This window comes from Triturus cristatus, chromosome 8 (genome assembly GCF_964204655.1).
Source record: "Triturus cristatus chromosome 8, aTriCri1.1, whole genome shotgun sequence".
Lineage (NCBI taxonomy): Eukaryota > Metazoa > Chordata > Amphibia > Caudata > Salamandridae > Triturus > Triturus cristatus.
This window is the reverse complement of record NC_140591.1, coordinates 206,133,953-206,160,851: the sequence shown is the minus strand read 5'-3', so window position 1 is coordinate 206,160,851 and position 26,899 is coordinate 206,133,953. Positions and strand designations below refer to the sequence as shown.

Genomic DNA, 26,899 nt, shown 5'->3' with positions numbered 1-26,899 from the left:
ACTGCCCCTCATTTATAATTCACTTAAAAAAAAGATTGGGGTGCGCCAGGGCACTCCAACACATTTTTTAATGTGGGGGCGCTGGGGAGTCCCAAGGCCCCCACAGAGCCCGTCAGTTAGCACCCATTATGGGAGCCAGCAGGAGCTCACTATATATACATCTATATTCTTTATTTCAAGGGGGTGTCCCGAGCCACCCACAAAACGAGAATCATTGGGGACTGCGTGTGGAGCCTCATGGCACCAGTCTGCTTCCCCCAGCCACCATTGAGGTGGCAGCTAGCTTTTTAAATATATATATAGATTTATTTTTTTAATGAAGTTTTTGCTCTGGGGCCCACCCGTGGCACAGGGAATGCCTAAGTCATTGGCGGCTCCATGACCAGCACCATATGGGTGCTGGTGGAAACAGACTTCATTACTGTGCCACCGCCTTGGAGGGACCAGCAGAATGTTGCACTGCTACCCTCAAGGTGAAACAAGGTTGTGTTCTCTGCCTGGGAAAGTGCAAGCAGGGTACGCCCACTCACCAGAAGCGGACTATAGGAACACTGCAACATATCGGGCCCCAGAGGATGAGATTTCCCTAGGCAGATTGGCACAGGGAGGGGGTCCCTCAATGCCCCCTCCCCAACAATCACCTGCCCCTGTGGATGGGGTCCACGGGGACATACAGTGGCTCAAGGAGCGATGAAGCATAAACCCTTCCACTTAATTTTGATACCACCCAGTGGATTCGGTCCCCAGGGCCCTACAGTGACTTAGGGAGGAGGTGCCCACTCCCCTCCCCCCAAAAAACAAATGTGCCTGTGCCAGGTGGGGTCTAAAAAAAAAAAAGGCAGCAGATTGGGTCTTATCTAGAGATCTGTCTACTCATGGTTCCCATGCGGCATGAAATATACAAAGTTTGAGCCTTAATTTCTCAGGAACTACTGAACAAATTTACACCACATCACAAAAGGTACACTTTCTGGATCGGGAACCAGATTTCTGACAACACCCTTTCAGGCTTATAGTGTCACACAAATTATGCTACATAAAGTATGCTAAAAGGAAGCAGGGAACTCTGGGCATTTCCCCAGTTTTAGCTGTAGAGCAGTTCCTTTATATGGAGCAACCTATAACACCACAATAGTCTAAATCTGCTCAACTGTACTGATCCGAAGCTCAAAAACTAGAAATAACATCCATTGAGGTGAGCAGATTTATAGTATCAGTGGTGTTGTAGGGTGCTCCATAAAAAGGAACTACTCTCTACCTGAAATGTACCAACTACCCAGAGTTGATATATATATATATATATAAAAATATATATATAAATATATATATAAAATATCTCCTACTAGCAGTTGGTAGTTATAGTTAGGATCATGTTTCCTTAGGAAAAGCATTTATTGACTTGTCTAACTTTGGTGCTGTTTATTTATAGTATCAGTGGTGTTGTAGGGTGCTCCATAAAAAGGAATGCACTTTTGCACACGCCCATGAGGGCGGGACTATTTAAAGATAATCGCAAGTGCAAGTTAATTTTGCGCAGCTGTTTTCCACCACAAGCCATGCCAGTGATCAAGGGGACTATCCCGAAACGCGTATGGAGTATATGGCGAACATAGCGCTGAAAGGCCAAGACTGTTATTGCTGCTGCCTACCCAACAATTAAAGGTGGAATTTTAACATCGCGTGTGGCGTCTTCATTGCTCTGAGCAACCTTCGTCTCAATATATATATATATATATCTACATCTATCTATCTATAGAGAGAGAGAGAAAACCCAATCATACCAAATCTATATTTCATACCGAAAGTTCACAAAATGAGACTGCCTACACCAGGCAGACCGATCATTGCAGCAATCAAAAGTGTAAGCGAAAACGTCTCCCAATATATTGACTTTTATTTACAGCACTTTGTGAAAATGCTCCCAAGCTACATTCAGGACACTGGGGATTTTTTGAACAGATTAAACCAGATAAAATGGCAGGAAAAGTGGTGTATGATAACACTAGACATTGAATCACTCTATACGAGTATCAACCATGATAAAGGATTGGAGGCCATTAAACATTTTCTAGGCAGAAGATCCTGTGAATATTACAGCCACAATCAAATGATTTATGATCTAATAAGCTGGAGTTTACACAACAATTTCTTCATGTTTGGTAAAGAGATTTGGAAACAAACTAGAGGTGTGGCGATGGGATCATGCTTCTCTCCCAGCTTTGCATTTCTTCATGTTGGCTGGTGGGAGGAGCGTGATCTCATCGCCACCCCTGACTTCATTCATGTGCGTCATTGGTATCGATTCATTGATGTTTTCTGTGTGTGGGAGGGAGATGAATTAAGTGCCCATAAGTTTGCGGAATCATTGAAGATCAATAATCATAACCTGGTGTTTACATCTAATGCGAGTACAACCAAAGCTGAATTTTTAGATGTTCAAATTGAAATAAAAAACACATTATCAACATCAATATTTCACAAATCCACTGCTGGAAATAATATTTTACATGCCAGCAGTGGCCATCCCAAACATCTAATAGAAAGCATACCCAACGGGGAGCTATTAAGACTCAAGAGTGTGCAGCACAGCTGAAAGCTGTAATGAAGGGGCTGCAGCAATGATGAGTCGTTTAAAAGCCAGAGGTTACAGTAAACAAACTCTGGCTAAAGCATTGAACAAAACGCAAGAACGGTCTAGGGAGTCGTTATTGATGCCCACAAATAAGGAAGATACAACAGATTGTGAGACATCCCGTCTTATAATAACATTTAGTAAACAGGAAAGAAAAATTAAAGCTATCATCACAAAGAACTGGCCTATCATATTAACACATGGCATATTGGGAGAATAATTAACCAAAACTCCCAATATTACATATAGAAGAGCACAATCCATGCGTAACAGACTGGTGAGATCTAGTCCAGAACTTAGTAATGGCAGTACCTGGCTAAAATTGAAGAAAGGGTTTTTTAAATGCACGTCTTGTAGAGCGTGTAAATTTGGTAGCAATACAACCCATTACGATACTCCCTTTTCTAAAAATCTAGTGGCGATCAGGGGTAACTGCAGTTGTCGCACTGAGTTTGCGGTGTATGTCCTGGTGTGCACCTGTGGCTTGCATTATGTGGGAAGTACCAAGCTACAGGTGCACGTCAGGATCTTACAGCACTTGAGAGCCATTGTTAACAATGATCAATCTTACCTGGTGGCTCGCCATTTTAAATCGACTCACAACAGTGATTTAGCATGTATAACTTATTTTGTAATAGATGCAGTGGCACCACTTAGAAGGGGATGAGACAGAGAAAAGCTATTGAGAAGAAAGGAAACCGGCTATATACTATAACTTGATGGCAAAAACCCCAATGGTTTAAACACAACGGAGGACTTGCATAACTTTTTATAACTGGTTTTAGTTTGTAGTCTTAGATAACCAACTATAAGGTTAAACCATAGCGTACTGTAACACATGAAATATTGTCCAGCATTTTAGACTGAATCTATAATACATAATGTGTGTTTGATTGGTCTACGACACAGGCATTGTTGATATAATTCCTATCCCATTATCCAGATTCTTTTTTAAAATGTGTAAATATCTTGGTGTACACTCTTAGTGGGGAAATAGGTATTTTATTGCGTTTTAAACTCAACATATTTCAGTACTTAAGGGTACAAAAATAGCACTTTATAATCACAAATAATTAGAAGAAGTTTAATATATGTATATATTTTATATGTATATTTTTATCAAAAAGTCTTTTTTCAATATTTTCACTATAAGGTGGGCTTTTAGAAGAGGTTTTAAATCTTCAAATAAGTAGGTCAAATGTAAATATAGGGACGTTTTCTTTGCGATTTTGCACAGGCTGTAATTTGCACATGTATTGCTAGTCTATACATAATTTATTCATTATGTTTTAGCACTATTGAGGGAATTCATAATAATGCATATTGTATATTTATGGGTGTATGTATATTTATTGCACGTGTCACTTTACAAGTGATTCTCAGCATTTATGCTGGCAAAAAACTGAGAAAACTCACCTATCATGTACATTTCAAGGTATACAACCTGGTTTTATACATGAAAAAAAAATTGGGATCAATACTGTGCAAGAGTTCCCTATTGCAGCATTTGGGCTGTATAAGAGAAATGGTAAAATATTGGGTTATACTTGTGTCCCTTTGATAAGCTGTCCGAATGATATGCATTAATGAAGTAACTCTTCTATATCCATGGTGGAAGGTCACATGACAAACGCTAAGGGGTGGGACACACATTGCATTTAAAATAATGGCTGACGCGGTGCTCGTTGTGTGATCAAGAGCACTTGATGCTCGAAACGCGTCAACAAGAGAGGTTGAAATAAAGATCAAATTTCTAACCAGCAGTCGATGGATTAGTTTACTCATTTCGCGGTGTGGAGGTTTTGAGGAGTGTTTCGTTGATATATATATATATATATATATATATATCTCCTACTAGCAGTGGGTAGTTATAGTTAGGATCATGTTTCCTTAGGAAAAGCATTTATTGACTTGTCTAACTTTGGTGCTGTTTAACAAATCTTAATTTTTTTAAAGAAAGTGTCAAGTTAAGTCTTGTGCTTGGAACGTTTCAGGGCGATCCATCAATGGGGAGCCTGGAAAAGGGGCGGTCAATCATTAATTTCCATAGATTCTATAGACATGCCTGCAGCCCGAACCACTGGACAGAATTACACCAAATTTAGTAAATCAATTCAGGAGTTTGTGAGATACTAAAGGAAATCCAAATTTGTAAATCTACGACCTAGAATTATTTGCAAATGACAAGCTCGTGCAGTGCTCTGCAGAGCTCAGATTGGCTGCCAATGCTTCAACCAGGAAGTGTAGACAGCCATCTGCTTCAGCCGAGTCCCCACCAAAAAAAAGAAAAAAAAAAGAAAAGGGGGCAGGGTAGGAATACCTTAAACTACCCCCCACCTTGGTCCTAGGGTCGCAGAGGGACTCCGCCAGGCCAAAATAGCAAGGGCCCCAAGGTGGGACCAGTACCAGGGGCACTGTATTAATAGAGTGAAAACATTTTTTTAAAAGGAGGGGAGCACGGTGCCCCCCCTCCTGAGGCTCATTGAGCACCAGGGACCACCACCTACCCAGAGCTTTATTTTAAATAATGGAGGGAGGCTTCATGGACCCCCCCTTACTAGGCTTCCTAGAAACCCTGGGGTTCACAACCTCCCTGGGGCTTTCCTTTTATTAACAGAGGTGGGGTTGCACAGACCGCCCCTCCTGGGCTTACTAGAAGCCCCGGGGACCACCACGTCCCAGGGGCAATAAAGTAAAAAAACTGGCGGTTGCACGGACTCCCCCCACCCCACCCCTCACACCGGCTCCTGCTAGGTCCCAGGGGGCCCAGCTGCAAGACATGGCAGTTTGCTCTGAATTGGAGGGAGCTGCGACAGCTCCCGCCAAGTCACAGCAAAGACTAACTCCACTCTCAGCAAGCAGGAGCTGTCAAATAGCTCCCACTTCCTGGGAGCAGAGTTTTTGTCCATTCTCTGCCCACTGTCAAGCAGGCAGGGAAACAGATAAGAACATTGCTCTCACACACCAGGAGCTAGATGTTTAGCAGATCCCTGTGTGTGAGAGCAATGCCGGTCCTACTGAAGGTAGAGAGCTGGCAGGGACCGCTGGGGCATTCAGTCTCTCCCTGCGGTCCCCAACAGTGCTGACTGGATGCCCTCGGTGGGCTCCAGGGCACCCAGCATTTCAAGGCCAGGCTGCGAGAGATGGACTCCTGGGGACCAAAATCGGTCCAGGGTGGGGGGGGGGGGGGGGGGGGGAAGTCGGGGGGGGGGGGGGGGGTGACGGTGAGACATTTGGCCACCTTCTCCCATTGAAATGTGTCCGGGCCCTGGGTGATAAGGTTCCCAGGGACAAATTCAGCCTGATGAGGGGGCCACACAACTCCACCACACTATTGCGGCTGGTCTCCGGAGGATGTGAGTGGGTGTGTGAGTGCCTGTGTGGTTTCATGGGTCTGGAAGTACCTGTGTGGGCATGCGATAGGTCTGTCAGTGCCTGCATGAATATCTGAGTGAGTCAGAGTGCCTGTGTGGTTCCATAAGTGGGTGTAAGAATGCATGTGTTGGTCTGTGAGTGACTGGTTGTGTGGGTGTGTGAGTGGGTCTCAGAGTGCCTGTATCACAGATATCTGATTAAAGATGCAGAAGGAACAATTACATTGCTGAAATGCACACAAGGTCACTGGAGACATTTCCTTGTGTTTCATTACACAACTGTAGTGTAGCATACACACTGGACATTTACCCAGCAAGGTAGCAGTTACTAATTACCCAGAAGAAAGTACTCCACTTGATATTTTGTGCGAAACTCTGGACTCTTGTTGGATAAAGGGGCATGTGTGGTTCCATTGTGGCACTGTCACTCACACCTCTACGAAGACACCCACACAGACACTTAAACACCCACTCCCAAGCATTCACACCCAGTCCCACTCAGACACACTCATTCAGACAACCATGAAATCGCACGCGCATGGAGGCACTCGTAAACCCACTCACCCACCGACCTATAAAGCCACTCACATCCACACACTCAAAGGTTACGGTTAGAAAACTGAATTCAAATAAACCTTCAAAATTCACTGAAAGGAAAAAAAAAAAAAAAGTTATAGGGACGTTATAGTTCAGCTCAGATTTCACTCGTACAAAACCACATAACTTCCGCAGTTATAGTTACCTGGGCTAACTATAACTTACAACCCTGCAATGCACTGCTTAGGACCTCTCATATTAGAACAATGAGGACATCACTGATGATATGCTCCAGTAAGCGTTTCGTAAATGTTAAATTACTGTTCTCTCTGCACTACTGAGTGATATATCGATATATATCGGTATAGGTATATAGATAGATATATCTATATCTATCATGCCACAATCCAGTCAACATTTTTTCCTCCACTGGATTGACTGACTCAAATGCTCATAAAATTTGATTCAATTTACATGTCTGCTATAACTCGTTTTGGCCGCTGCACGTGGCCTTGATCAGATTAATGCCATAGCGCCATTTTGTTCAATATGTACCCCAACATTGCATGGAAAGCAAAATCAGTCTTTTTCAAATTATAAAATTCATTCACTTTTTTTAAGTTTTCTGATGTACACACATTATAAATTAAATAAATTATCTATGATCATCTACAAAGCAGAATTCATTCATTTGATTCATATTTTTACCTTTAAAAAAAATTCACATTCATTTAATCATACTGTGTTATTTCATCACACCAGGAATAATGTAATTTCTTCCATAATTCATCCAATTCAGAAAGGATACATAGGTATACCATAAATTGATTCTACCACCTACTTTAATTCATATCATTATTAACATTTTTTTACGTGTGTGTGTACTGTAATATTTGATATAGTAAATATATCTACCACAACTGAGCCCATGGTGGGCTGTTATTTGCTTCCATGTTACCTTGTTGGTATATCAGCTCAAATGTACAGGGAGCAGGTGGTTTTGAGATAATCAATATTCACAGAATTATCACAGGATTAACTATTTCCAAGTCAGAAATAAAATATAAACCGGATACAGTGTGCAATAATGCCCAATTTATTTTAAAAAGGTGCAGATCCTCTTCACTATTTAATCCATTTGGCACCTTGGAATCTAGATTCTATATGTACATATATACAAGCATAGTCTCCAATTGCCTCATTTGTTTTACACCCCCCCCTAGTTTTGACCAGATTCTCTCTCAATACAGTATGCGATTTGGGGATTTTGGGGCACCAGTGTTTCCATTACTGGATCAGATTGAATGATGTGCCAATTCTTCCTCATTAACATTCTCATTTCCTGGCCTAGGTTGCTGTAAGTGATTAATGGTCTCACCATACCCATCTCGTTTCTTTTTGTTTTTGGGGTTAAAAAGAATGGTTTCTCTTGTTAATGTATTAGCTTTTTCTTGTGATTCTCCCAGGGGACTCACTATGTTATGTTATGTTAAATTAAATTTATTAAGCGCATTTAAATCTGCACGTCATTTCTCCCTGACAAGCTTCTGCATCAGTTGTTAAATTACAGCTGCGCTTCGTCGGTACCATTTCTTCATATGGGATACTCGCAAATCAGATGTCTTGAATGGAAACTAGTGGCGTGTAGTAACGAATATGCTACTTAACCGTATGCATCTGTTCTTGGCATGTAGGGCTGCCGACATTCATATCTGTGCATAGATCGCCGCCTAGTGTTGGGTCCGGATGATTGCACATTGTTGTCCTGGAAGAGTCTTCGAAGTATCACGAGATAGGTGGCTCCTCCCCTGGACTACAGTGCGCATGGGCATCCTCTCCATCCTCAGATTGTTTTTCGCCATTGTGGCAGTGATGGAGTAGATACAGTAAGTGATGACCATGCTATACAGTAATTCTGAGTGCTGCAGCCGCTACAGGCGCCGGGGAGGAAGGTGGGCGATATGAATGTCAGCAGCCCTACATGTCAAGAACAGATGCATACTGGTAAGTAGCATATTCGGTTCGAGGCATGTGGGCTGCTGAATTCATATTTGTGCATAGATTATATAGCAGTCCCTCCATTAGCGGCGGCTGCCCGTGCCAGCTGCAGCAGTCTGAAAAAGAGTATTGAGAACAGCCTGTCCTACAGCTGCCTGCTGTTTTGAGTGTACATCTACACAGTAGTGTTTGGTAAATGTATGTATAGTGGACCATGTGGCGGCTCTACATATTTCCTCTAAAGGAATGTTTCCCAGGAAAGCCATGGATGCCCCTAACTTTCGTGTTGAGTGGGCTCTTGGGGGAATTGTTAATGTGCGTTTCGCTTTTTGATAGCAAATTTGAATACATTTAACTATCCACCTGGCTATCCCTGCTTTGGAAATGGCGTTGCCCTTGTGCTGTGGAGAAAAAGCAACGAAAAGTTGTTTTGTTTTCCTAAAATCCTTTGTTCTGTCTATATAGTACATGAGGGCCCTCTTTACATCTAGTGTATGGAGCATTCTCTCTGCGACATTTTGTGGATTTGGAAAGAAAACAGGCAGTTCAATAGTCTGATTCATGTGGAACTGCGATATCACTTTAGGCATGAATTTGGGGTTGGTACGTAGTACAACCCTGTTTGCGTGAACCTGTATGAATGGCTCTTGAATGGTTAGTGCCTGGAGTTCACTAACTCTTCTCAACGAAGTGATTGCCACTAAGAAAGCTACTTTCCAGGTGAGGAATTGAATCTCACATGAATGGAGAGGTTCAAAAGGTGGACCCATTAATCTGGTGAGGACCACATTGAGGTTCCACACTGGTGCCGGTGGGTGTCTTGGAGGAATCACTCGTTTGAGTCCCTCTAAGAAGGCTTTGATGGCAGGCACTCTGAATAAGGAGAGGTGTTGCCTGTTCTGAAGATAGGCTGCTATCGCGGTTAGCTGTATACGTATGGAGCTGTATGCCAGATTGCATCGGTATAAGTGTAAGAGGTAACAGATGATGTTTTGAATGGATGCATCCAGCGGGTTAATGTCATTGTTGTTGCAGTAAATGACAAACCTTTTCCATTTAGCCGCATAGCAAGCTCTGGTTGTGGGTCTTCTGGCCTCCTTGATGATATTCATACAGTCTGGTGGCAGGTTTAGGTAGCCAAACTGTAAGACTTCAGGAGCCAGATTGCCAGGTTCAGCTGTTGCGGATCTGGGTGCTGAATTTCGCCATGGTTCTGCGTTAAAAGTGCGGGTGTGATCCACAGCCTCTGATGCGGCACCACGGAGAGTTCCAGAAAGGTGGTGTACCATGGTTGGCGTGCCCATGTTGGAGCAACCAGGATGAGTGTCAGTGAGTGTTGTCGCAGTTTGCGTGCCACTAGCGGTATTAATGGCGCTGGGGGAAAAGCGTACGCAAATCTGCCTGACCAGTTCATCCATATCGCATTGCCTTGCGACTGTGGGTGCGGGAACCTGGCGGCAAAGTTTGGGCATTTTGCGTTTTCCCTTGTGGCGAAAAGGTCCATCTCTGGATGACCCCACTGCTGGAAGTACGGTTGGAGTACTGATGGATGTAGCTCCCACTCGTGCATTTGGTGGCTGTGTCTGCTGAGCAGATCCGCCATCTGGTTGTCCTTGCCTGGGAGGTGTTCTGCCATGAGGAACATGTTCCTCTGAATGGCCCACTTCCACATGCTCTGAGCCAGATGAGACCACTGTGGAGTGTGTGTTCCTCCCTGCTTCTGTATGTAGTACATGGCAGTCATGTTGTCCGTCCGGATCAACACGACTTTGTTGCACAAGTGTACTTTGAATGCCTTCATGGCTAGGAAGATTGCCATCAGTTCCAGAAGGTTGATGTGCATCTTCTTTTGCTGTGTCGTCCATAGTCCCTGCACTGTGTATTTGAGTACATGAGCTCCCCATCCCAGGAGAGATGTGTCCGCCGTCAGTTTTATTTGCGGAACAGGCTCTTGGAACGGTCGGCCCTTGCAAAGGTTTTGTGGATTCCACCAATGCAGAGTTGTATGCCCGACCGCTCACCAACATTAGGTTTGTTAATTGTCCTTGAGCCTGATTCCATTGATGTGCCAAGCACTCCTGAAGCAGGCGCATATGTAGTCTCGCGTGCGGGACTATGAAGATGCAGGAGGCCATCATGCCTATCAACTGCATGAACACTCGTGCTGGAAGGGAGTGTTGAGGTTTGAACTTTGTGATCAGCATTTGCATGCTGTTGATCCTCACTAAATTTGGCTGAGCTGTGGCTGTCAGAGTGTTTATGGTCGCGCCCAGGTACTGGCGTACATGTGCGGGTTGAAGATGTGATTTTGGATAATTTAGTGAGAATCCTAGACTGTGAAGAAGGTGAATGGTGTGGGACATGTGGCGGGCACATTGCTGGGCTGACTTTGCTTGAACAAGCCAGTCGTCCAGATACGGGAAGACGTGAATGTGCTGTCTCCGTAAATGTGCAGCCACCGTCGCTAGGCACTTGGTAAAGACCCTGGGTGCCGTTGTCACTCCGAAGGGGAGAACTTTGAACTGATAATGTTGATCTTGAATAGTGAACCGGAGATATTTTCTGTGCGATGGGTGTATGGGTATGTGGAAATACGCATCTTTCAAATCCAGTGTGGCTAGGAAGTCTCCCTGACTGAGTAACGGTAGAACTTGCTGGAGGGTGAGCATATGAAAATGCTCTGACAGAATGTAATGGTTGAGGGGTCTGAGGTATAGTATAGGTCTGAGAGATCCGTCCTTTTTTGGGATTAAGAAGTACATGGAGTACACCCCTGTCCCCTGTTGGTGTACGGGCACGATTTCTATTGCACCTTTTTGCAGCATACTTAGTACTTCCTGCTGCAATAATGCCAAGTGCTCTACGGACATAGGACGGTGCCTTGGTGGTATGTTGGGTGGAGTGGACGTTAATTCTAGACAGTAACCGTACTAGATAATATCCCTGACCCACCTGTCTGTGGTGATGGACTTCCAGACTGACGGGAACTGTTGGAGTCTCCCCCCGACAGGTGTTACGTGGTCGGGGGGCAGGGAGAAGGCGTCACGGTTTGTTTTTGGGGGAGGACCTGGTGTTGCCGTACCCACGTCCTCTGCCTTTGGTGCTGGATCCACGATATCCACCTCTATTGTTTTTATCATAGGTACTTTGTGTACCCCCTTTATTGTATTGCTGCTGGGACCCCTGACCTCTAGCTGCTCCTCTATGCCCGGGGCGACGAAAGGAGCCACTCCGAAACTGCTGCGACTGCAGAGCCCCCATTGATTTTGCAGTTTGTGTCTTTTTTAATTTTTTCGAGGGTAGTGTCAACCTCGGGGCCAAATAAAAAGTCTGGGTTGACAGGTTGATTGAGGATATTGTTCTGAATTTCAGGTTTGAAGCCTGAAATTCGCAACCATGCGTGCCTCCTCAACATTACGCTAGTGTTGATCGCCCTCGCTGCAGTGTCGGCCACATCTAGTGCGCATTTGATGGACGCATTTGTAAGGAGTTGGCCCTCTCTGATAAGGAGCTCCGCTGCCTCTTTGTAATCATCTGGCAAGTGTTGTAGCAATGATTCTAGTGTGTCATAGTGTGACCTATCATAACAGGCCAGGAGTGCCTGGGTGTTGGCAATGCGCCAGATGTTTGCTGCTTGCGCTGCAATCCTTTTGCCTGATGTCTCCAGCACTTTGGACTCCTTGTCGGGGGGAGGAGCATCACCCGTTGTTTGTGAATGTGCACGCTTGCGAGCATTAGAAACAACCATGGAGTCTAATGGTAACTGACCCTTAATGTACATCGGGTCTCCGGGTGCGGGCTTGTATTTTTTTTCGATTCTGGGGTTTAACACCCGTGCCCTGGTTGTTTCTTTAAAAATGTCTTTTGCAGGTTTTAGAACCCCCTTTAACATTGGCAGAGTTTTGACGGTTTTCTCAGAGGAGGCGAAGGTGTCCACTAAGAAATCTTCTACAGTGTCAGAATGGAGTTCAACTCCATGATTGGCAGCAGCCCGTTCTATGAGGGCATTAAAGGCAGCAGTATCCTCCGTGGGAGATGTCTTTATATTGTAAAGCTGCGTGTCCGGAGCATCTGGTGCGTTACCCTGGTCGGTGGGGTCTCCCCAAGCCTGATCCGGGTTGTGCATGTGATCATCAGGATCGAGGTCCACCGGATAAGTGGTATCATCCCCTATATAGTCCTCTCCGGCGTCTGCCTCAATGCGTAGGAGAAAAGGACGGTGGGTCCTGAAGGTAGGGCTGAAAGGTTTCGTGAAGCACTGGTGCGGAACCTGCAGGCAGTTTTTGTTTTAGAGGAATTTTGTAAGAGTCCAAACCCTTCTCTGGCGTGATCTTCCGCTTGCGGAGCAGCCGCCTACCAGTTTCGGCGTCGATAAAGTGTTCCTGTGAAGGCTCGATATCGATTTGGCTAGCGGATAGTGTCTGTTTTTGATGGACACATGTCCGAATTTCGAACATTTTCGGTGCCTTGGGCGGCGGCAGTCCAAATGTGATGTGCGCCGGCGCAGAGTGTGCTTTTGCGGCCTTGTGCGTCTCGGGACCCAACTTAGGTTCGAGGCTCGCCTGGTCCCTGATGCGTTGCAACGACGCTGAGACCTGTTGCAATGTGAACGCAGATGGCGCTTTGGAACCGATAGGCACCTTGGAGGCAGGCGTCAAAGCGGTATCCGACTTTTTCCCAGTGGGTGGGTCGTCGATCCGAAGGTTGGTATCGACGCTCCTTGGAGCCGATGATTTGGTAGGCGCCGCACTTTTTGATGTCGACGCGGACGGATCGACCACCCTGACCTTGGTGGGTTGGGCCGCAGTCTTCGGTGCCATAGGCTGAGGCGCCTTGTGGGGACCGAGGGCCTTCTTTGGCTCGGTGCCGGAACCTGTTTTGGTGAGCTCGGCACCGAAGTTCCTTTTGGTGTGTTCGGTGCCGACGACCCGTGCCGGCGTCGAAGGAGTGGAGGGCTTCGAGGCCTTCGATCCGATCTCAACCAGTTTCACTTTCGATGGAACCAGTGCGACGGATGGTTTCGGTTTCACCGAATGAAATTCAGTCTTCGATATTAATGGCTCCTGTGAAATGTTCGAGGCCGGGCCTTGAGGCGGGGCCGAAGAACTGTGTGATCGATCTTGGGTAAGGCCAGTAGGCGATCCCTCGACCTGAGCCTTATGATGACTTTGTCTTTCGGCCTCCGTATCGACGGGTAGGCCTAGCTCTTCGTTGGAGCTATCTTCCTCGGCCCCAAGGGCCTCATCGTCGTCCCCTACCTCGCCGACGACGTCTTCGTCCTCGAAGATCACCTCATCATCGTCTTCCGATCGGGATTCACGGTCGGAAGCATGGCTGGAGTCTATGTCTTCTACGCTCTCGACCTCCTCATCTTCGGTGCCGAAGATGTTAACCGGGTCAGGCGCCGATTGCTGTGCCTCCAATCTCGCTGCCCGTCGATTCCGCAGAGTCTTCTTCGAGCGGAACCGGGCGCAGGCCATACATTTCGACTCATCATGATCCGGTGAGAGACATTTGTTGCACACCGGATGGACATCGATGTGTGGGTATTTTGCATGGCATAAAGGACATCTTTTGAAAGGAGTCCTCGATTCCATCGTCGAGAGTTGATCGATGTTCGGACTGAAGCGTATCCGAAAAGCATGAAGAAGTTACTAGAACACAAATAAGCTGGTCGATACCGAACGCGAACAATACCGACGAAATCTAAAGGCCTTTTGGCCTTAAACTAGATTTTCCGAACTTGAGCTAAGATAAGCACATCCGAACCCAATGGCGGAAAAAAACAATCTGAGGATGGAGAGGATGCCCATGCGCACTGTAGTCCAGGGGAGGAGCCACCTATCTCGTGATACTTCGAAGACTCTTCCAGGACAACAATGTGCAATCATCCGGACCCAACACTTGGCGGCGATCTATGCACAGATAGGAATTCAGCAGCCCACATGCCTCGAACCGTATTGCTAAGTTGGCTTTCTGTATAGTTTAGTAGCTGTTGTGTTATCTGCATTAAATACCTGTAGGTCTAGCAAGTTCCCCCTCTCCTGGCTAGCTTGAGCAGTTAATTTTAGATTTTACTTGTTCTCATTGAGTTGTTTGGCACTTTCCTCTGTCTCCCTCCAAATTACAAATAAATCATCCATGAATCGCAGCCAAACTACTCTGTTCTGCTCCCAGATCTATTTATGGCTGCCCCGTAGTACCTGCTCCTCCCACCAGCCCATGTGCAGAAAAGCATTACTGGGGGAGAAGCAGGCAACCATGATGGTCCCATGTTTGATGGTATAGATGATTATCAAACAAAGTAGTTATTCACTAGACATTCTTTCACCATTTTCAATAACATATGTGTATGTCTATATAATGCTAATGTCTGCTCTTTAAAAAAGTTTCCACTGCTCTAATTCCATCGACTTGATTAATGCTAGTGTAGAGTGATGCAATATCAAAAGATATTAGTACATAGTTGTGTTCCCAGGGAATATCAATCTTCAAACAAATCTCCTGTATCTTTTACAGAAGATGGTAAGTCCCGCACATGTGGCTGCAAAAAATAATCAATATACTTGGATATATTTTCATACACTTCCCCAATGGCAGCTATAATGGGGACTTAACTGCATTTTATGTACTTTGGGTGATAAATACACGACCAGCATTCTCGGATGATCAATTTACAAGAATAGGTATTCTTCCCGTGTGAGGAGACCATCATTGCACCACTCCATTAGATCCGTCTTACTGTTTTACGTGGACCAGTGTTCTCATTGACCACTTGCATAGCAATCCTGATCCTTACGTTGCAGTAGAGCTTCTTTATAGTCCTTGACAAGCCACAAAACAATATTAAATCCTTTAGCAGAATTTTTTATAACATTATCCTATACCCTAAATTTCCTGATCAGCACATGATCTAGTCTTTTTTTTTTACCACTGTATTGTGTTATTACGTTTGCCTAACTTTTTGGCCCCATCGATTAAAATGTCATTGAAAACATCTATGACATCATATGGTAACATTGTCAACAACTTGGAACTCTGTTTAAATGATGATTCACTCTCACCCCAGATATTTCAACCTTCATTTTCATTCACTGTATCTGCTGCAATCAGTTCATTGATTCTCAGACTTTCATTTTCCAATGCGGTTAGTTCTCTTAACAAATCAATATCAGCTATTTGTAAACCTCCGATTCAGGGGTTTATTGCTGAATGCATTTTGTCCTCCAGGTTGTTTGCAAGGCAGTTTTCCAGCATAATATATCCTTTGCTTAATGTTTGCGCATGAATTTGAATATATCTATTTGTGTATGTTAATATTTTATTCAACTTACTGGGCAGGATCAGAGACCTAAAGTTGATATTTGATGTTCTGCTTTCGTTAATGTTATTTCTAATAAATATATAATGGTTTGCGATTCCATTTGTTTTTCTATTGTATCTACCATGTTTTTGGGGAATTTTCAACTGACTCGCTCGCGTTGCCTGTCCTTCCTCCTTTTGAGTTTGTGCTTGGGATCTCTGGGTCTCAAGGTTTGTCATCTGTCCTGCCTTAAAAAATCAAATTCTTCAATAAGTGTCGCTTTTGAGCTGCAGCTTGTATCTGGTAGAACTGCATTTCTCCTACTTTCCTCAGTATCAGTGTCCGAGCATAAATCTGTCAGTTGCTCCACGTTCTTGCAAAGATCTATTGGTTTTGATGTGTCGTATTAGGGTATCAAATCACTTAGCGAATGGGAATATTTGCCCACCATCATCTAATTTAGCTCCTAGGAATTTGTGGGCTTCGCGTGCTTTTATTTCTTCTTGCTTTTTTTAAACTTTCAATTGCCTCCTTTTAGCATTTAGCCACCAGTTCTGGTTGAGGATTTTGTCAATTTCATCACTTAGCCCATCAATCTGTTATTGGAACCTGTCAATGTCCGCATACTTGAATGCGTACTAGCCTCGTGGATGCCTCAATTACTTTCCGCTCACTCTCGGAGCATTTCAGGATTGGGATTTTCAAAGCTTGGAGCTACAAGAATGTGAAAACCAGACCACCAGGTATTTTGTTAGGACTTTATGTTCCCACCAGATTGTTTGACCCATTTTCAAGTTTTTCCCATAGTTTTAATTTACTTCATACATCACTGCCATTGATATTTCTACTTGTTCCTACTGTTATGTCGGCTTCCTGTTGGGAGTGTTCGATCATCGAACCTCTTGCCCTAACTATTACTCACCCCCCGCCCTGCACTGATTTCTCATCAATAATTTCACTGCAAATGTTGCAGTGATATCAATCAGGTCATAGAAGATGACAAAACATGGGGTAATTAGCAGTGCAGGGCAATAGCGTGAGTTAGTTACCTTAGGGCATGAGTTATAGTTACTTGAGAAGTATAACTGCTGAATTTCTATGGTTTTGTGTGTGTAAAATCTGAACTAAATGTCCCTGTAACATTTGTTTTTCAGTGAATTTCTAAGTTTTATTTTTTTAATTCTATTTCCCAACTATAACGTCCATGTAACTTTTTTTCATCCCCTGTGGCAGGGCCAATTGAAAAGGGGGAGGGGCCTTAAGCCCCAGGGGCCCCATTCCTCAGCCCATAAAGGGTGGGTGCCTTGGGAGCCCACCCAGGGCACCCACCACATCATTGTTGGGAGCCACAATACTGCTGCAGCCCCAGCCAGCATGCTGGAGCCCGAAGGAATCAGTTAAAAATGCTGCCTCCTGTGGGCGGGAGCATTTTCCGTGCTCCCGCCCGCTGGGAAATTACTGTGTTTGCCGTCATTTGGTGGGAGCTTTGAAATTGCTCCAGCCAAGCGAGAGCAAACCGTTTTTTCTACACGCACCAGTGCAGGCAGGGAAACCACTATATCCCAGGGTTTAGGCACTCTGGGACATAGCGGGAGCTAGCCCTGGGGGATGTAGTCCCCAGGGCTAGCACCCATCCCCATTTTGTTCCCCCCTGGACCTGGCCCACTGCAGTCATGTTCAAACTCCCTATGGGGAATTACATGGGTAAAACGAGTTTTGGGAACCTCTCTCGTTTGGGCCCCACTTGAGGAATCACCCCCCAACTTTCCAGACAGCAGCTGAACTGACTGGTGTACTAGTTTTGAAAATTCCATAAATATTTGTCAGACAACGACAAAGTTATTAGCAAAACAAATAACGCTTTTCCGATGGAAACTAGGTCTCAATTATTATTACCTGCTGGTGACTGCCAGTAGGAGAGAATACATGAATATATACATCTCTCTCTCTCTCTCTCGCTTGGGTAGCCCAGTGTTCCCTGCTTCCTATTTTGCATAATGTTTGAGGCACTCTAAGCCTGAAAGAGTTTTGCTTTGACTTCTACCTTTTCCAGACACAAAGGAGCATCCTGTAGAACTAATGAATAACTAACAAGAGAAACACATGTAAGTGATTGCTTTTATTCATTCCAGGTTGGCTTGGATGATATTTTACCAATCAAAAGCTATGATACTGTATCTGGAGTAGTAAAGGCTTTTTTTGTTTTTTTCGTCTCTGCATGGATGACACTTGCAAATCCTATGCTTAAAGATTTTGCTGTGAAAATGGCAAAAGGCTTTGTCCCTTTCTAGCTCGGCGTGGATGGCACAGTACCAATCCTTTGCTTAGAACTTTGCTAGAGAAGCAGACATTGGAGTGGAGCAGATTCAGTGTCGGTGGTATTGTAGGCTGCTCTACATAAGAGCTGTTCTCCACCAAAACCTGATAAATGCCCAGCGTTCTTTTAATCTTTTTTGATTATTTTATGTGGCATGGAAGCTTGAAAATGTACTGTTTTGAGAATGTATATACATTATATATACATTATATATACACATACATATATACACATGCACACATACATATAAAAAACACATACAAAAACATTTATATAAACTAAGTAAAATCACAAAGTCTTTGCTAACACCAGACCTAAAAAACTGGTGACTGTTATACAATATTTTTTGTATTCCCTCTATCCCACTTCTAAAACTGATGAACACAGAAGGCAGAGTTTGTCTTTGCAACCGCACACCCAGCAACCTACTATGTCAGTGGTGAGCAGTTAACTTTGCATGGTGTGGAAATCTTCTATTTTAATTGTGTGGACCAAGGGGATAGAATAAATGTGTTGTATGGTAGATATAAAGAATTTTGATTGTATTGATCCAACCCAGTCCATATATTAATATTACTTTGAGCATGGATTAAATTTTGTTTAATGTCATTTGAACGCTGGAATTCATTAATTAATGCGTCCTAATTTTGCTAATGGTACATATTGAAATTGTGATGCAATTTATTGCTCGGTGAGACATGTTACATAGTTTTATTTGACATTTTATGCACTTTAATCCAGCACAAACTGCACTTTATTTTGATCACTGTTATAAGTATTTCTTCAGTGTTTACACAGAGTGTAGGTGAGCAATGAAGCACTCAAGGACAAAAGAAAATATCGGCCGCACTATGTGAACAAGGTGGGGAGTCACCACCGAAACGTGTTGCGTCTTGTTGTTTTTGCCATGAATAAATAAGAATGGACTTCAAAATCCCATGGTACCGGTGTCTGCTTTTGGAATCGGGAAGAAGAGGGGCAGGAATGCCACTGAGAGATCTATATATACACACATACATATAAAAACACATACACAAACATTTATATAAAAATGTAGTAAAATCACAAGTCTTTGCTAACACAAGACCTAAAAAAACTGGTGACAGTTACACAATATTTTCAGTAGACCCCCTGCTTCCACTTCTAAAACTGATTAACAAAGAAGGCAGAGTTTGTCTTTGCAACCCTGCACCATGCAACCCACTCTGTCAGTGGTGAGCAATTAACTTGCTGACCTATCCAACCAGCGAAAGAGCAAGGTACATTGAAGAGGAAAGAACAGCTCCTAGTTTCTCTACAGAGTCGAATACAGACAGATTAATATGGATTACACTACTCTTAACCTACTATAGCCAAAGATACTGGGCATGCCCCCTTCATGGTATACTGACAAACACCCCTGCCCTGAATAACCCAACTGCATTAAGAAAACTTATCTTGATTTTCTTTTTTCTGAGTCAGCAGAGTAAGCTGACAGAAGGAGTCATCCTTGCATAAAGAGTTGGCTAGGAAATCTGCAGTACTAACCACACTGGTAAGATACTGGACAGAGTGCAATACATGCTCAACTCGCAAAGGATGTCTGTTGTAGCACTAGATTATCAGTTAGCTTTCATGTATCCTCCATCGGAATGGTTGATCAGAAGAATATCTGCAAAGTGATAGCACACATCCCAAACTGTCTCAGCACATGTAATATCAGAGTATTTAACTAATTGCTGGCATAACTTAAGGAAACTCTCAGAAGATTATGCAACTCTTTGTACAACATTAGCGGTTGGTTTAAGATCTTTACAGACAGTTTTTCTCACAGCAGGAGACAGGACATGAATTTGATCAGTTCAAACTTATCACACCACTGTCACTCTCGAACCTTGCCTCTCCATGGTCACTCTACATAACCAAGATTTGAACTCAATTAGTGCCCTGACAAGGCAGGAACACCAACTGGAGTAGTTAAAACATTGACAGATCGTTTTGATGCTGCCAAAAACGGAATATTCAACAGTGAACACACACCTTCCTCTGACCCATTGTTTAACATTATGCTTACCAGGAATGTCAGCTCAAGTGGGATTGGGCGTCAAACTAGTTGAACGGGCTGTTGTACAAGACTAACCCTGGAAAATTATTGCTTATCCCAGTCGCACCTTATTCAAAAAAGACAATTCATACTCTCGAGCAGACAGTAAGAGACTTATGGTTGCCTGGACTTGTGAACATCCTTATCAGTTTCTTTATGGGAAGGAATTCACAATCTCCACAGATCACCCAGTCCTCAACGATGCATAGAAATCTAAGTGTGGAGATGACTAAGGAAACATCGTCTTGACATCAAGATCATGGTCATTTGTTTTAGTTGCAGATCACAAGGAATACTTCAACCTTAAAACGCTGCTTAATCAGACGACCAAACATGACGCACGATAACGCTGAACCCAGACACGGCTTACGTTGGGGACATAGACAATCAAAAAATGTCAAAAAGTGTGCGCAGTTGCTACAGGCCGCACAGTAAATAATTGAAATTACATTAAAAAAAAAAACACAACAGATCTTCCTTACTGGGAGTAGCGAAGGAAACTACCCGCATTTCTATTTGGATGCCCTGAAGAAGCCCGGATACTGGCGAAATGCGTTGGCCGTACAGTTTCTTTGTCTAAATGAATATTGAATAAAGGATCAAATATTTCAAGAAACACCACCTCTCAATTCATCTCTTTGTGAACTGTATTATGCTCGGAACTTATTACTCGTTTTGATAGTTGCCTCAGATATATTCCAAAAAGTTTGATTATTTGCGATTTAAACTGGTGGCAAACCTTTTTTTGAGGTGGGCAACTTTTGTTCATTGCATTGTAAAAGACATAACGACACATGGCTTGTGAGACCAACGGGTCCCCTAACAACCTTTTTTTGTTCAATACTTCAAACTAAGTGAGCCAAAATACAAATGCTAGAAGAGTTGCCAACATTGCTAAAGGGAAACAAAATAGGACTACATTAAGGAGGCCTCGTTGCCAACAGCAAATGTTCGTATAAATTTCAAGAAAATATCCTTGTCCTATAAAGTCATTTAAAGTAATTCCGCAACTATGCTTCAAAACATCAGAATTTATGCATGGACCATTAGGGCCATAAACCCATGTGGGAAGTTCTGCACCATTCTTTACCACCAATATATGAAATTAAGTGCTTTTTATATTTAAAACCAGAATCAAGAAAGAAATTAAGTAAAGATAGTTGCTACTCGCGCCCGTTTGAGCTATAAAAGGTAAATAAAAATGGTGCGTTTAGCGGACTTCAAACTCAAATTAAAAATTCAAAACAATTGAGGAAATAAACAGGAAATCTAGCAACAAATTCATCTACATGTCAATGTAGGGTATGTAGACTGAAGTGCCATCACTGCCACTCTAGAGAATTCCACCATCAATGTAGAACATCAATTAATACAGCCAAAGGTGGCATCATATGAACAATGCTATTGATGAGATTACACAAAAGCCTTCAACATCCACAGAATTATTCTTTGGTGTAGATTGTATCCTACTATGTGGCACCAGTCGTGTAGTTCACATAATAATCACTGCAGACTTGTCACAACTGCCACATAAGAACTATCTGAACTAAAAGGCAGCCGCAGCTGGAGTGATTCCTTGCTTTCATACGATACCAAATATCTGTGCACCAATGCAATATTTATCAGAGCATTAAGCATACACGAGATTGAACATTTACAGTCCAATGTGTGAGAGAATGCGCCTTTTGAAGTAGATCTGGAGAGCATCAGGGAGGCAGTTACGGCTGGACTAGTCCTATAGGACCTGGGCCAAGAGATGAGCTTATGGCAGCTCCCTGTCTATAGCAAACACAAGGAGATGATGGACGGAGCACTGAACCTTTTCAGACACTCTGCTCCAGTCAAAGATTTGGGTTGAATCCAGCATAGTTCTTTAGCTCACTTCGCCACCCCAGTTCAGACACAGGTATATGCAAATCAGTCTTGACCCTGTGCCTCATGGGAACAGTCCAGCCTGAACTGCCAAGCCAGGTCCTCCCTGGACCGGAAACAGGCATCCTAGGACCGGTTTCGGGGTTTCACCCCTCTTCAGCCAGGATAGCTTGATTCCAGTGGCACAGTGAGCAAGGGACTCACGTCTGAGCATACCCTGCCAACTTATGGCGAACAAAGCGGTACAAAAGAGGGTGGTGATGGACGGAGCATCAGAACCAATCAAACACTCGCCCCCAGTCAACTGATCTGGGTTTAATCCATCACCGTTCTTTAGCCCACTCTGCCACCCCAGTTCAGACATGGCCATATGCAAATCAGTCTGACCCTGTGCCTCATGGGAATAGTCCAGCCCGAACTGCCAAGCCAGGTCTTCCCTGGACTGGAAACCAGCATCCTGGAACCAGTTTCGGGCTTCCAGACCTCATCAGCCAGGCTAGCTTGAATCCAGTGGCAAAGTGAGCATGAGGGGGAGGGGAGAGAGACCCACGTCTGGGCATACCCTGCCAACTAGGGCGAACATAGCAAACACAAGGAGATAATACGGAGCACTGAAACTTTTCAGACACTCAGCCCCAGTCACAGATCTGGGTTGAATCCATCATCGTTCTTTAGCTCACTTCGCCACCCAAGTTCAGACACAGCTATATGCAAATCAGTCTTGACCCTGTGCCTCATGGGAACAGTCCAGCCCGAACTGCCAAACTAGGTCTTCCCTGGACCGGAAACAAGCATCGTGGGACCGGTTTCTGGGTGACACCCTTCATCAGCCAGGCTAGTTTGAATCCAGTGGCAAAGTGAGCAAGGGATCCACGTCTGGCCATACCCAGTCAACTTAGGGTGAACAAAGCAAACACAAGGAGATGGACGAAGCAATGAAACTTTTCAAAACATTCACACCCAGTCACAGATCTGGGTTGAATCAACTGAGGTGGCGAAGTGAGCTAAAGAATGATGGATTCAACCCAGATCTGTGACGGCGGGGGAGGGAGGAGGGGGGGGGGGGGGGTAGTGTCTGAAAAGTTTGTGCTCGGTTCATCATCTCCTTGTGTTTGCTTTGGCTGCCCTATGTTGGCAGGATATGCCCAGACGTGGGTCCCTTGCTCACTTTGCCACTGGATTCAAGCTAGCCTGGCTAATGAAGGGTGTTATCCAGAAACTGGTCCCATGATGCTTGTTTCCGGTTCAGGGAAGACCTGGCTTGGCAGTTCGAACTGGACTGTTCCCATGAGGCACAGGGTCAGGACGGATTTGCATATAGCTGGGTCTGAATTGAGGTGGTGAAGTGAGCTAAAGAACGATGATGGATTCAACCCAGATCTGTGACTGGGGGTGAGTGTCTGAAAAGTTTTGCAGCTCCGTTCATCTCCTTGTGTTTGCTTGCTCCCTGTCTATAGGCAAACAGTGCACAAAAAACAATTGACTAATCCAGCTTTAAGTAGTTTCCAGAGGCAGAACGGTTCAAGCACTCCCTCTTTCACTTCGTTGCAGTGAATTTGTTCAATTCAAAACATTTAGCACATCAGGTGGCTGATATTACATCGATCCTGAAATACAAGTATTACCTACCACAGGTGTCATGGTCTGATTTCAGCTTTAGGTATTCTGGGCCAATTAATCACCAGACACTAACTGTTCAGGTACATTACACAGGTTCAACATGCTACCTGAAAGCAGCTTCAATCACTGCTACACACAGCATATAGAATTGAAAAAATAAAATATGATGCAACCACCATGAGAACAAAGCATCGCTCTTCAAAGGGTATGTACTGGGAACTAATGCAGTCTTTGAATCAACAAAGAGGGACAGCTAGGGCTTAATAGAGGTCCAACGTACTTGCCCTGAGTTAAGCTAGAAGACAATGAAAGGTACGGAGTTCCTCGGTGGCAAGTTGGCCACCTGGTGCGTACTCAAGGTAGTGACCTTCCTGATGGAGCGGGTAAGTGAGCCACAAAGCTCCGAGCAGGAGTAGAGACACTACACTGTGTGTCCAAATTACACCGCTGTGATCTGATGAGGCAGCACATGAAAACCAAAGAGGTTTGCTGCCCTTCTCCGGAGCATTAACCCTCGGATAGAGAGATTGGTAGGTAGCGTTGCACCACACCTCCCACTGTAGATCGTTTTTTGGTCACCTGGTCCTGAGGAATCGCCAACTGATCACTTCGTGACATTCTGAGGTGAGAAACATGTTGACCATCTGGGGGTAGAGCGAATTTTTGTCACATTAAAAGAAAATAGTCTCCCCCTCTCTTCCCTTTTTAGTCAGCTTGGGACATTTCCAGAATAAAAATAATCACAAAGGATTCCCTTACCTGTTTTAATCCACACACCACATCTACATGCCTCTAGGCCCCTCACACCCACAGCACCTGTACGGCAAGGAACTAAAGATCTCTGAAAATGAGCCCTGGCTCGGCGAGGAGCAGACCCATATGATTAAGCATGACACCTAGCTTGCTGGGTGTGTGAGGGTCCTAGTTCCTACAGGAGGTATCCCCCCACCTACTCACTACCTTGAGTACACCCCAGGTGGCCAACTTGCCACAGAGGAACTCCGTACCTTTCATTGTCTTCTAACTAATGCAGTCGCCCGTGGATGCATGAGCTACACCAGGATACCCCCAACAGGCTGGCATGGGCCCTTATTGGTACTAATGGACAAGCTCTGTATGTATGTGAACTGGGTAGCATAGCAGACATAGATTAGGATGAGCTTCGGATGGACAGTCCATCAAAATCCCTTTGCCTGGAGCCCAGCCGTTGTACAAGAGCTGCATGCAAACTTTGGGGGCAGTAGTGGCCACCCTTGAAGGATAGGCTCATCTTAGACCAGAGTTCTCTTCTGGGACTTATGTGCATGTGAGTGCTTTTTCCCTCTCGTTTGTGCCGGATGTCAACAGGCCATCCTTCAGTGAGAATGTGTTTAAACATTTTTCTTATCAAATAGGCTTGAAATGGAAAGCTTTCTAGCCACAGGACAATGGAATTACTGATCATATTATGGAAACTGTCAAGGCGGCAGGACATGGAGGCACAGCTCTACTCCACAATCCACTAACAAGGTCCTTCGAAAGAAACATTTATAATACTGCATGAGATTTATGCGGTTGTCACTTAAATTCAAAAGTAGGTCAACACAGATGACCTACTCCAGGAATAATCCATAAACTGGATGTCTCCGCACAATTCCAAGAATCCATTGACATATTAGCATGGCTGTTCACAGAGAGCAGAGATACCAACTGAGAAGCATGATACAGACTAATAGACGATAAAGTGGCATAAGGTTTGCATAGGCAATTTCAAAGTGGGTCATACTTTTTAGCACAACTCAAATCGTTTGAAATCAAACTTACTCCATTTTGTCTTCAAGCCGATGGATAGTTTGCTTATCGAGGTAGCGGCAAAACAAAGACAGAAGGTTACTGGGAAAGAAGAGTGGCTCCACGATGGAAGACTTAGAAACTTGGGAAAGTTCTTTTGCAACAAGGAACACCATATCCGTCCTGTAATGAAACAGTATGAATAGTGTAAGAACGAGACCAAGCCAATGCAACTCTGAAAACATCCAAACCCTTATCAGCTGAATATGCACAGCATATTACACACGCATTGGTAAGACATTTTACATAGTAGGTGTCCAGTGTGGGTATCTTCCCAAACGTCACATGCATTCACCAGGCCCTTTTGTAGACAAAATCTTCAGAAACGGTCTAGAGAAATATACCATACTTTCACAATTAAATACCAACATGTGGGTGACGCACGAACATTATTTCCTATTTTATTTAGGTGGATGTGTTTCGACAATAGTGCATTCATTCAGACAAGATGGTTAAGCTGATTGGTGGGATTAGAAAATGAGAATTTTACTTAGTTATTAAAGAGGACTACACATTGCATGCCGTATACTTAATGGGTAAGAAAGCAGGAAAATGGGCTGGAATATAGCAGTAATTGGCAGGCAAGTCTGAACATGCTGGGTCTCAATACCAGAGAGATGAGCCTGAAAGTATGAAAGGAAAACTGGCTCAGAGGTCAGTGTGAATGAGGTTACAGTGGAGAGTCTGGTTGGGGCGCAGCACAGGGATGGAATGAAGCACACATCTACTTAAGAACTATCATTTTAAGCTTACGCTGCGGAGTTTGGAGAGCGTCCTGTGCATTCTGAAAAATCAGCTGAACTGTTGGCAACTGAAGCAAGTGATGTATGCCAAGCAAAATTAAAGAGAGCACGTCAAAGGAGGATCCAGGTACCCTGCAGGGGAATAAATAGTTAAACCTTGCAGTAGTTTAGCTTACTCCTCACCAGAGATGCGGTTGAGCGGGAGACGAACCAGAGTTAGTAGTAATGAATGGGACCAAGGATGGAAACCTCATACCTCCTTCGAAACCAGCCAGAATCTGCTCCCAAATAGCCTTCATCGCCCACTCAAACTCACCATTACAAGGAGAACGAATGAGACACTAGAAGCAGAAATCTCGGAAACTAAGCTGTCCATAATGCTTCACAGGGCTGAACCATACTGTATTGGTTCAAGCACAAAGACTCTGGAAACTTATCAAAAGGATGTTCAATTGGACCCTAGACTTCACTTTTTTCTACAGGGCTTGAACAAAGCTATTTAGATCCACCTCCTGCCTCTTTAATCCACTCCCAGACTCTCCCTGTTCCCTTTCTCTCTTGTCGGTCCCTGCTCGTACTTTGTGATCGCT

General features: G+C 44.2%; 1 protein-coding gene across 5 annotated transcripts in view; it reads right to left on the bottom strand.

The window, feature by feature from the left end:
- PATL2 (PAT1 homolog 2) overlaps positions 1-26,899 on the bottom strand; it is a 443,602-nt gene that overhangs the window by 5,971 nt on the left and 410,732 nt on the right. For all 5 annotated transcript variants that reach the window (XM_085621371.1, XM_085621372.1, XM_085621370.1 and 2 more), the window contains one exon: positions 25,540-25,689. In XM_085621371.1, coding sequence (XP_085477497.1) covers positions 25,540-25,689 — 150 coding nt within the window. The remainder of the gene's footprint in view (positions 1-25,539; positions 25,690-26,899) is intronic.